Source organism: Saccostrea cucullata, unplaced genomic scaffold (genome assembly GCF_032062105.1).
Source record: "Saccostrea cucullata isolate Sc308-1 unplaced genomic scaffold, CSIRO_AGI_Scuc_v1 ctg3809, whole genome shotgun sequence".
In the NCBI taxonomy this organism is placed as follows: Eukaryota; Metazoa; Mollusca; class Bivalvia; order Ostreida; family Ostreidae; genus Saccostrea; species Saccostrea cuccullata.
In genome coordinates, this window is record NW_026926101.1 from 66,611 (window position 1) to 79,089 (window position 12,479).

Sequence of the window (12,479 nt, forward strand, 5' to 3'; positions counted from 1 at the left end):
AATGGAGTAAACATGCTAAGTTAATAATTATGATAAGCAATGGTGCCTCTTTAAAAATTGTAAATTGTGAATTTCATGGCCTCTGGTTTAAAACATGAATCAAATTTAATTGTTTGAAAGTTGTTACACAATACTCAGGTGACCTATAAGGCCCATGGGCCTCTTGTTTTTCAAGAATATCAGAGGAAATCCTGACTTACATAAGGACGCGGCTTCTTGTCTTCAGTAAAGAAAAAATCAGTACACTTGATCAATGCTCCTTTTCTCTAATAAAGCATAAACAATTTTTAAAGTATTTCCCTCTCATACACAGTTATCTGGATACAAGCAGCGCCGTCATCGCATTCTCGTAATTTTTGTTTTGATACAGTTGTGACGTCATCGATCAACGTTACTGAAACCCTGTGACAAAAATCAATATTATACTTTCATGTAAATAACTTGAATCTGATTCGTCGAGAAACATTTGATAAAAAACACTACTACCCGCTGAATAAATTAATGAAGCCACGCCCTCCTGCGTAGCCCCTCGAAAACCATTGTCAACCTCGGCTGCGCCTCGGTTGACAATGGTTTTCTTGGGGTGAAAATTTTCAATGTTACACTCAACTACATGCAATATTTATATAATAATTTAAAGCTATGATGAAAAATGAGAATGCTTCCATATATAATGATTATTACTCCAGAATGCTTTTCTTTGATTTTTTTTTTTAGTTTGATACGATGTAAAATTTAAGTACTTTTCAGTAAATTTATTTGTTCAAAATACTGTAAACGTATTACATTTGGCTGTGTATTCTTTTTAGCTCTTTTGGCGTTTAAGCAATCTGAGCTAATTCAAGTACAACGCTAAATGCCTCACACATATACCTATAAAGAAGAACATTAATAAGATATGCGCAAAATCAAATCCACACTAAGTTGTTCAAAATCCAATTTTCGCTAAATATTGTACGCGCTAAATATACTGAAAGAAAGAAACGCAGGGTAAACTTTTGAGGTGAATTTAATTTCTTTTTCTTTAAATTTTTTTCAATATTCCTATCTAACTTTTAAAATTATCTATTAAAAAGATATAACCAAAATCCCATTTGATTTTGTCAAATAATCCATGAGTTATTGCAGCTCATATGACGATACCCCCCAAAAGGGAAAATCGAAAACTCTCATTATCTTCAATGTCTCTCCCGCGCATCTGTCAAGAGCCTTATTTATCCTTAGCATGGAAATCATCAGAGTGTTTATCTTTCAAACTCTGGCTATATTGGGCATGGTTAACCACGCCGAAAAATAAGTCATATGACGCGCGCATGCGCCAGTGAGAGGAACACAACAGTAAGTTGACCGGCCCCAAAATCCAAATTGCGGAATTGTTTTCTTTCATTTTTTGTGTGATTGTAATGATTATAAATGTCTACTGTATAACAGGCGGTTTTTGTGGTAGTAAGGTGGCGATTTAAGAGATGGCAGGACGAAAAACCCGCTCGGAACATGACTCTGTTTCGCGTTAACGTCATCGTCACGGTTGATGAAAACTATTCAAGGCCCTTTCTGATAACGGGTAACAAGTTTTATGGGGGAAAATTTACAGGAAACTGCTTATTTACCCGTTGTTGACTTTTTCCATTAATTTGGCAATTCGAAAGCCAGACCATATGGGACTTCTGTAAACTGTACCAAGATTACAAGAAATTCATATCGTCTTTAAATATTGAAAAACAATGTGTAATTACCTCAGGTGCTAGTGATCACATGGTGCAACATGATTTGTTGACAAACTTGTCGTCATCAAATTGAACGTGTTTTGGGCTTTTTAGCGTTTTCCCTACATGACGTCATACATTTTACGGTTGAGTAATTCTGAACACTGTTTTTGATTCAAAGTAACTAAATTTCTAATCTGACCAATTTTCGTAATTTTCAGTCATGCGGTCAATTTTTTTTCGAATATTATGATACCCTGCGTTTCTTTTTCCTTTCAGTATATAATACATTTACAGTATTGTCTGATAAGGAATGTTGTTTAATCTGGTCATTTTTTTTTAACTAATAGTGTTCAGACTATGCAAGTTTTACTGTATCATTTTCAGCTTCACGATTTTTATTGATAACATTTAGTCGCCTTTAGAGAATAACCAATGCATATATACCATTTAGAGTGCATCTGATGTGACTTTTCCTTGTTCTGTAATTAATGTCTTTATTGAATCCTCAGAAGTATGTGGGTGTTGGATTACCATCATAATCAAAACAAATTTATTGGATTTCTGATGAGACTGGATGCTAGAAAAACCCAAATGAGGCAACTTATGCCAACGACGTTCATCAATTATTGACTCGCATGGAAAGTTAATCATTACGATATCTGCTCTGTCATTTAGAAATGATTGTAAAGAGTTTACCCAATGTTTCCTCTTACTAGTTTGTATTATTAATTTTTTTTTTCCATGACAGCTTGGGAGTTTTGAGGTTGCGTGAATCTCTTTTTCGTGATCAGATAGAGCTCTGTTGGGAAATACCATTTATATTTCAAACAGTATATCACTTCTCTGTAGCTTAATCAAAGTTCAGAATAAAAGGCGTAATATAGTGAGGGCACAAGATTTAGTTCCTGATTAGGGTCAAAGCAGTCAGATTTAATATGGGGTGGTCCTTTAACATGTTTAATTTAGGACTTTAGCAATGTTACTACTGAACAACACCACACACCCAAAATGATCAATCATAAAGTCTCATTTTTAAAGTTAAAGCTATATTTTTTAGGTCAGTATAATGATATAGGCACCTGAGGAATACAAAATTCACTGAGCATAAGGTGAATTATGTACTTTGAAATACATGAGCTCAGGAGTTTCTTCACACCATGAAAATTATTAACCCCCCCACCCCCTCAACCCCCGAAAAGCAGTGACTTCACAGTATACCCTTTCTGCCATTCATCTGTTGCACTTCATGTACATGTAGATACTCATCATTTTTTCTAATGGGGCCATATTTGCCTTGTAATTGATCTGTATAAGTGACTTTTTAATTTAGGACCTTGCAAAATTATTTTCATGAAAAGTAACTTTCTGATATTATTGCAGAGGCCGTATGATATACACAACAGTACCTCAGTCCTAGAGGCCAAACAAATGTTCACCACTCTCAAAGTGCATTACTCCTCCAGCTGGCATAGTGGTTGTAAAGACCTTATCAAACAGGTAACAGTAAAACACACTAAGTCGTATAATGAAGTGCAGGGATGGTCGATTTTGCTGTTTATAAACATTCAAGTCAAATGTAATTTGTTATAAATGTATCCATTAAGTTCACAGTATAATTTAAAGCCACTTGTAACATGTTCAGTATAAACATGTTTAACTGTATTGATAAGTCAAGAAGATTATCAGTTCCTCCATGTCAAACACTATATTAAACAGTTGTTATCAAATGATAACCCCCAACTATTCAGGTGAAATCATTTAATGCTGTACGTAGCTCTTGTAAACATTTGTTGTAGCTTGTAAATACACTGTAAACATTTGTTGCAGCTCCTGTAAATACACTGTAAACATTTGTAAATACACTGTAAACATTTGTTATAGCTCCTGTAAATTTTATACACTGTAAACATATGTTGTAGCTCTTGTAAATAAACTGTAAACATTTGTAAATACACTGTAAACATTTGTTGTAGCTCCTGTTAATACACTGTAAACATTTGTAAATACACTGTAAACATTTGTTATAGCTCCTGTAAATACACTGTAAACATTTGTTGTAGCTCTTGTAAATACACTGTAAACATTTGTTGTAGCTCCTGTAAATACACTGTAAACATTTGTAAATACACTGTAAACATTTGTTGTAGCTCCTGTAAATACACTGTAAACATTTGTCATAGCTCCTGTAAATACACTGTAAACATTTGTAAATACACTGTAAACATTTGTTGTAGCTCCTGTAAATACACTGTAAACATCTGTAAATACACTGTAAACATGTGTTGTAGCTCCTGTAAATACACTGTAAACATTTGTCGTAGCTCCTGTAAATACACTGTAAACATTTGTAAATACACTGTAAACATTTGTTGTAGCTCCTGTAAATACACTGTAAACATCTGTAAATACACTGTAAACATTTGTTGTAGCTCCTGTAAATACACTGTAAACATTTGTAAATACACTGTAAACATTTGTAAATACATTGTAAACATTTGTTGTAGCTCTTGTAAATACACTCTTTACTTTGTAAATACACTGTAAACATTTGTTGTAGCTCTTGTAAATAAACTGTAAACATTTGTAAATACACTGTAAACATTTGTTGTTGCTCCTGTTAATACACTGTAAACATTTGTAAATACACTGTAAACATTTGTTGTTGCTCCTGTTAATACACTGTAAACATTTGTAAATACACTGTAAACATTTGTAAATACACTGTAAACATTTGTTGTAGCTCTTGTAAACATTTGTTGTAGCTCTTGTACCTGGATCCAGAGAAGAGAATCTCAACAATAGAGGCCTTGCAGAACCATAGCTTTATAAGTGATGTGGACTTTGACCAGGTTCTGCATAGAAAAATCAAACCCCCCTTTGTGCCTTCCGTAAGTTATTTTATTACCTATATTGTGATTTAATGAGGTGGTGCAATATGTTTGAAATATATCCACTTTCTATTTCCTAAATAGTTTGTTTTTGATTTTACTTTTTTTTACAATAAACTTAATGTAGAGTTGCATGATTGCTGTCTGACTGGTAAGAAAAGTAGAATAATGATGTTAATTTATTGTGTTATAAGAAGGAAATATGAATTGTTTTCTTAGAATTCAACAAAGGGATTTCATTTTCACACTAATGTATTAAATCTTTGATGAAAAATTTGTTTTGTTTATAAATTAAAAACTTAAGGTTAATGTGGGGGGAAAATCCTCTAAAGAATTGTAACTTAATTACCAACACAAGCATCAATATTAATCATCCAATGAATATTTTTTCTGCCAATGTTACAGAAAGACCACCTTAACTGTGACCCCACCTATGAACTCGAAGAAATGATCATCGAATCAAAACCACTCCACAAGAAGAAGAAAAGACTTGCCAAACAGAATTCCAAGAGAGAGCTCTCACATCAGTCCTCAGTGGTAGGTCCTGCATGTAGTCAGTCTAGGGTTCTAGGGTTAAATTCTCTGTGGATAATTATTATCAAATTATCATTACTATATACAGTGTTATTTTTGCCTTATGTTATATTTTGCCCTTTCTCACTTGCAAATAATTTTACCAGTTTTAAATTCACCCTGTCACAGTTCAGTTCAAGAAGTTATAAATTATAAGTTTTCTTTGAATTTGTCCCATTTTAAATTTGCCCACTCATGTGTCTAGGGTGGAAGGGCAAAAATAAAACAAAGGAGAAAATTTCCCTGTATACAGTAATTTCCAATGAACTTTTAAAGTCTGATTGTAAAACTTAATCAAATTAATCAGTAAAAATAGCTTATTTTAAAAAAACTTAGTTGAATTATTTTGTTTTATAGTCCTGGCTTTGATTGTAAAATTGCACAGCCTTGGTACATGTAGGCTAGTTTGGAAACTTGACTGTCTACGATATACAAATTAATACTACTTTATGTTATCTTATAAATAGGAAGGAGATCCATCACAAGACATGGAGGAGAACATTTTTAAATATTTTCGAATCTTCAACAGAGAGAGGTAGGTGCTTGATCTTAATACAGTGAAATCTATCTAATCCAACGTGCACTGGGAGAGGAATTTTGTATCGGATTAGGCAAGGTGTCGGATTGCACAATGTAAAATACATGAAACTTTAAGTAAAATGGGAAAGAATTTTTACATCAGAATTAATAGTGTGGCGGATTAGACAGTTTTCACTCTGTACATATTTTATGAACAAAGATATCTAAAATAAGCAGACATCTTAGCCTACACAGCATATCTATAAACCAAGGCAGCATTCAACATTGATCCCAATGCAAATTACGTCCCTTTTCACACAGGAAAAACTAATACATACAAAAACATATTGCTATATCCACTCACACTCTGTTGCCAGGTGATAAAAATAATTGCAAGATTACTGAAGATCTGCAAGATAATTGATCTTGATGGGATCAACATTTTCAAGGTAAAAGTGTTGGGGATATTTTCAAAAGAGGTTCCATTATAAATTATGAAAAGTCCTCGATACAGAATACTTTATAATTTCTCTGATTTGGAATGTCAAGTTTTTTGTGATATTGAAGATTCTCTAATGAAAGAAACTCACAAATCCAGGAAGTTGTAATGAGTTTCATGAAACTTGTAGGATGTCAATTTAAGATGCAGCTGCATATTCTTTGTTTACAATTAAAAAACAGGAAATCTTGAACTCAGAAAAAAATTGCCTTGTGATTATTGTATTGTTATGTACATCTGATATATTTGTAGAGAATTACTTCCCCCAACCAAGGAACAGGAGGAAGCCCACCAGGATAAAGTCAATGAATGTTACGACGAATCTCAGGACGAACTGGAAGCTTCAGATAATAAAGACACCAAGCAGAAAATCACCAAACAAGTGACTTTTGACTCCAGTGAACTGACAAGCAAGAAACCTATAGCCAGTATAGGTGCTAGTACTTCATTCAGCTGATATTAGACACAAACTGTCTGTGATTTACTCCTAGATTTGTTGTCGTTTTGTAAAATCCCGACCCCCCTTCCACACCCCTTCCTGTTTCAGGGAAAGAAATTTGGATGGGATGGGGTGGGGGTTAAGGCATGAGTGATGACTATTTTGAATTGGATGATTTAAAAAGTTTGTGGGTTTTTTTCATTCTTAGCAAACAGTTTTATTGTAATTATGAAGCATCAATTACAAACTCAGTTTTTTTTTTTATCATCTTCCTTACAACAATGTTCTTTCATGTATTGCTTGGAAAGGCATCCATTAACAAAAAAATGTATATTAAGCTCTTCTGAGAATAGATGTAGTTTAATTTTTTTTTACCAATATTCTTGAGTGGTCCTTGATGAAACAAAAACACAACCTCCAACAGAGTAATAGACAATGTAAAAGTATGTCCCATTAAGTGTTTAACCATTTAAGTTTAACACAACATCTCACCTTTAATGGTATTTATCCTGCAACTACCCCTTGCATTGACCTAATAAAGGTAACCTAATAAATCAAAGCTTTATCCGGTCACTACCCCAATAAATCCTTGTGCATGTATTCCGACGTTCTAAAAGCATTGTAACGTCATGTACATGTATGTTGCAATGTTTACGCCATGGCGTCATAGTTTCAACTGCAGTTATGTGCCTAAATCCGTTGAAAATAGCTTGTTTTGGACAGTCAGATGTAAAAGTTTTGTTGCAGGATAGACAAAATGTATGATAACTGTCTTGAAATACCTTGAAATATAAGGGATATTTGGGCTTGGGTCGAAAACGTAAGAGGGTTCGGCAAGCCTCGCCCTCTATCATGATTTTTTACTCTCGCCCAAATATTGCTTATATTTCAAGAAGTAACCATGTATTTTATATATATGACTCTGCTGTGTTCATAATTATGTTATGAAAATTAACCCTGTGTTAAAACTTTTACTGTAATTAGGAAAAGGACCAAAAGCAAAAGGTGCAAGAGTGATTTTGTTTTGTTTGCAATTGTGTCTATTTTTTTAGCTAAATAATTTTAGGATAGCTAGTGTGTTAAATATTATTCCTTGTTTTAAATTGTATATTTTGTTGATTTTTTGTGTATAAGAGTATTTATTGGTACAGGGCATGTGTAATAATTCATAATAATTTTTTTAAAGTTTAATTGCTGAATTTTTATGGCAATTATTAAGATTCTTTAAATTTAATCTAGTCAGTGCTTGCAATGAAGTATTGAATTTTCCATTTTACATGAATTTTCCAATTAACATGACTTTTTTTATACATTCACGTATTTAAATTTATAGTCAGTTACATGTACATGTATATGTTAAGGTTAAGAAAGATAATGTGTTCAATCATTAAAAATCAAGGCACCTTAATACATGTATGATTTTGTGAATATAAGTCACTATTGAAATCACTTTTTTATATAGAGCCTTGAAGTTTTGCTTTTTTTCTCAATCAGTGACAAATAGCAATCAATCAGCAGGTTTGAACATTATTTTTGTTTGTGAAATCCAAGCAGTAGTAAGATAAGTTAAATTACATGTTTTTGATACATGTATCATGGTTATAGAATGACCCAGTTCATATTTTTTGTGACAATCTGATGTCATGATGTCTAAATACTTGTGTTCAGTATAATTGCAACAGTTACTATATGTAGTGATGTACAAAACCATCCTTGCAAGCCAGTGGTCCTGTGTCAACACATTGCCGTTACACCCCAGGCATATTTCATTAAATTTCCCGGGCTTGCTTCTCTCATTGAGAAGCACCAATCAAATTAAAGCTTTTAAAAATAGTCAGATAAGGATTCAGCTGCACCTCAAATGCACTTGTTACGAATTGTTTTCACACAATGGCTTAATGTGATTGGTTGAGAGATAAGGAAAATGATCAAGTTTTGCAATTTTTCCGAAAGACGTCGCTACATTCAACCCACGGATATTGAATGAAGTTTGACAAGGGTCCATAATGGCAATGTGTTGACTCGAAACCCCTGGCTTGCGAGGATGGTACAAAGCTTTAGTTTTTATTTTTAACTTTTTTTTATTTACAGATTTTTGTACCTTTAAAATCCTGTTACAGATCTAAGAGTGGTTTGGTTAGCAGCTCTTACAAATTTTTCTGCCCCCCCCCCCCCCCCTTTGAAGAAGGGAGGGCATATTGCTTTGCTGCTTTCTGTCGGTCGGTTCATTTAGTTTCTGTTCATTTTCTTCACAACCGTTGCACATACTGAAATGAAATTTGGTATACAGGTATATCAGATGAATATCTAGGTCAAGTTCTGTTTTAGGTACAATTGCACCATTTTTAGCTCTACTGGTCAGAGACCAGAAGAGCTTATGCGATAGTAATGCGTCCGGCGTCCGTCCGTCTGTCTGTCTGTCCGTCTGTCTGTAAACAATATTTCAAAACGCTACTCCTCCTACAATTTTAGTCTGATTTCAATATTACTTGGCACACAAGTAGACTACACTAAGATACATAGAATAGGGCATCGATTTTTGATTTCGATGAACGGTGTTGCCATGGTTACTAAAAATAGAATTTTCTGTGAAATTCCTTAAAAACGCTACTCCTTCTACAGTTTTGGTCTGATTTCAATATAACTTGGCACACAAGTAGACTACACTAAGATACATAGAATAATGCATCGGTTTTTGATTTCGATGAACGGTGTTGCCATAGTTACTAAAAATAGAATTTTCTGTGAAATTCCTTTAAAACGCTACTCCTTCTACAGTTTTGGTCTGATTTCAATATAACTTGGCACACAAGTAAACTACACTAAGATACATAGAATAGTGCATCTGTTTTTGATTTCGATGAACGATGTTGCCATGGTTACTAAAAATAGAATTTTCTGTGAAATTCCTTTGAAATGCTACTCCTTCTACAGCTTTGGTCTGATTTCAATATAACTTGGCACACAAGTAGACTACACTAAGATACATAGAATAGTGCATCTGTTTTTTATTTCGATGAACGATGTTGCCATGGTTACTAAAAATAGAATTTTCTGTGAAATTCCTTTGAAATGCTACTCCTTCTACAGTTTTGGTCTGATTTCAATATAACTTGGCACACAAGTAGACTACACTAAGATACATAGAATAGTGCATAAGTTTTTGATTTCAATGAATGGTGTTGCCATGGTTACTAGAAATAGAATTTTCCGTGAAATTCCTTTAAAACGCTACTCCTTCTACAGTTTTAGTTTGATTTCAATATAACTTGGCACATAAGTAGACTACACTAAGATACATAGAATAGTGCATCGGTTTTTGATTTCGATGAACGGTGTTGCCATGGTTACTAAAAATAGAATTTTCTGTGAAATTCCTTTAAAACGCTACTCCTACAGTTTTGGTCTGATTTCAATATAACTTGGCACACAAGTAGACTACACTTAGATACATAAAATAGTGCAATGGTTTTTGATTTCAGTGAACGGTGTTGCCATGGTTACTAAAAATAGAATTTTCTGTGAAATTCCTTTAAAACGCTACTCCTTCTACAGTTTTGGTCTGATTTCAATATAACTTGGCACACAAGTAGACTACACTAAGATACATAGAATAGTGCATCGGTTTTTGATTTTGGTGAACGTTGTTGCCATGGTTACTAAAAATAGAATTCTCTGTGAAATTCCTTTAAAACACTACTCCTTCTACAGTTTTGGTCTGATTTCAATTTAACTTGGCACACAAGTAAACTACAGTAAGATACATAGAATAGTGCATTGGTTTTTGATTTTGATGAACGGTGTTGCCATAGTTACTAAAAATAGAATTTTCTGTGAAATTCCTTTGAAACGCTACTCCTTCTACAGCTTTGGTCTGATTTCAATATAACTTGGCACACAAGTAGACTACACTAAGATACATAGAATAGTGCATCTGTTTTTGATTTCGATGAACGATGTTGCCATGGTTACTAAAAATAGAATTTTCTGTGAAATTCCTTTGAAACGCTACTCCTTCTACAGCTTTGGTCTGATTTCAATATAACTTGGCACACAAGTAGACTACATTAAGATACATAGAATAGTGCATCTGTTTTTTATTTCGATGAACGATGTTACCATGGTTACTAAAAATAGAATTTTCTGTGAAATTCATATAAAATGCTACTCCTTCTACAGTTTTGGTCTGATTTCAATATAACTTGGCACACAAGTAGACTCACTAAGATACAAAGAATAGTGCATAAGTTTTTGATTTCAATGAATGGTGTTGCCATGGTTACTAGAAATAGAATTTTCCGTGAAATTCCTTTAAAACGCTACTCCTTCTACAGTTTTAGTTCGATTTCAAAATAAGTTGGCACACAAGTAGACTACACAAAGAAACTTAAAATAGTGCAATGGTTTTTGATAAGTACAAACCAGTAGAGCTACAGTCTCGACAGAGACTTCTGGTTGACAGAGTTATGCCCCTTGTACTTAGAAAAATTTCGATTATTTGAAGTTTCCGTTCATTTTCTTTGCAGAGGTTGCTCATACTGAAATGAAATTTAATATACAGGTTTGTCAGATGAATATCTAGGTCAAGTTCTGTTTTGGGTACGATTGCGCCCCTTGGACTTAGAAAAGGGGGGGGGGGAATAAGTGTTTTACAAACATCTCGTTATACCTTCAATTTTAGTCACTATTCCAATTTTGTTTTTATGTTAAGGTGCTGTTTAAAGGGTTATTTATATTTGTTCATTTCCTAGATCAAAAATGTCTAAATTTATAAGGGAAAAAAATCATAATCCAATGTCATTCTTTGATTGTCTTTTGTATGGTATTACCATTGAAGTGTGTCTGAAATCACTGATAATGAAATTTACCTGTGAGTGCTAAATGGTATCTTAGGTGAAAAGTTGACTTCTGAAATTTAAAAGAAAGAACCCATTAAATACAGTTCCATTTTCCTTTGTTACAATATGGACTGTTGACATTTGTTTTTATCATACAATAAATTTTATTATTAATGTCATATCTTTGTTATTCCTTGTATGCATAATTAAACCAGGGCACTGTCAAGGTTGCTGCAGAACTGTAGCTTTGTGTTTTATACTTTAGACTTTGGCCATAACAAAGATTAAATAATAATAGATCACAATACCAACCAGTGTTTACATTTCATGGATAAAAATTTCTAAAATTATACTTATGTCTCAACTGAAGTTTTCACTTTGATTCAGTCTTGATGTTACTAAAAGGATCATACTATTACATTCCCACAAACGAGGCTTGTTCAACAGACCAAGTGCTCAAGAACATTTCTGTTGGCGATATGAGGAATTTTGGCGAGAGCTCTCAAACATTTCTGTTGGTGATATGAGGAATTTTGGCGAGAGCTCACAAACTTTCTGTTGGATGTATACAGAATTTTGGCGAGAGCTCACAAACTTTCTGTTGAATGTATACAGAACTTTGGCGACTGTTCGTGAACTTTCACTCTGTTGAACAGGCACCTGACTGTTTCCATTTTGTCCACTGCTGGATTTTTTCCATGGCAATGAATGTGCCATAGCAAAGATGTAATTATTACAACATGATAAGAAATTTGTGATCCCAATGATGACTCAAACCTAAAATTTGACATACTGATAAATGTCTATATTTTGCAGTGTGAAATTTGTAACCATATTTTTTCTTGATAAGAGACCAGGCATTTGAAATAAAATATAGTTCAAATTGTAAATGCTTCCATATAAACAATATAAAACATTATTACGATATACAGATAATATATTTATGTAGTTATAAGCATGTACACTACATAACAAATGACAAACTACACAGTTCAGATGTTCACTACATAACAT

General features: G+C 33.3%; 1 protein-coding gene across 1 annotated transcript in view; it reads left to right on the top strand.

The window, feature by feature from the left end:
• Window positions 1-9,470, top strand: part of LOC134270776 (serine/threonine-protein kinase 32B-like) — a 31,428-nt gene extending 21,958 nt beyond the window's left edge. Inside the window, exons 8-12 of the mRNA XM_062753022.1 lie at window positions 3,090-3,206; window positions 4,472-4,597; window positions 5,003-5,134; window positions 5,638-5,705; window positions 6,441-9,470. Of these exons, the coding sequence (XP_062609006.1) occupies window positions 3,090-3,206; window positions 4,472-4,597; window positions 5,003-5,134; window positions 5,638-5,705; window positions 6,441-6,645 (648 nt within the window). The 3' untranslated portion in view covers window positions 6,646-9,470. The remainder of the gene's footprint in view (window positions 1-3,089; window positions 3,207-4,471; window positions 4,598-5,002; window positions 5,135-5,637; window positions 5,706-6,440) is intronic.
• Window positions 9,471-12,479: the final 3,009 nt, after the last annotated feature.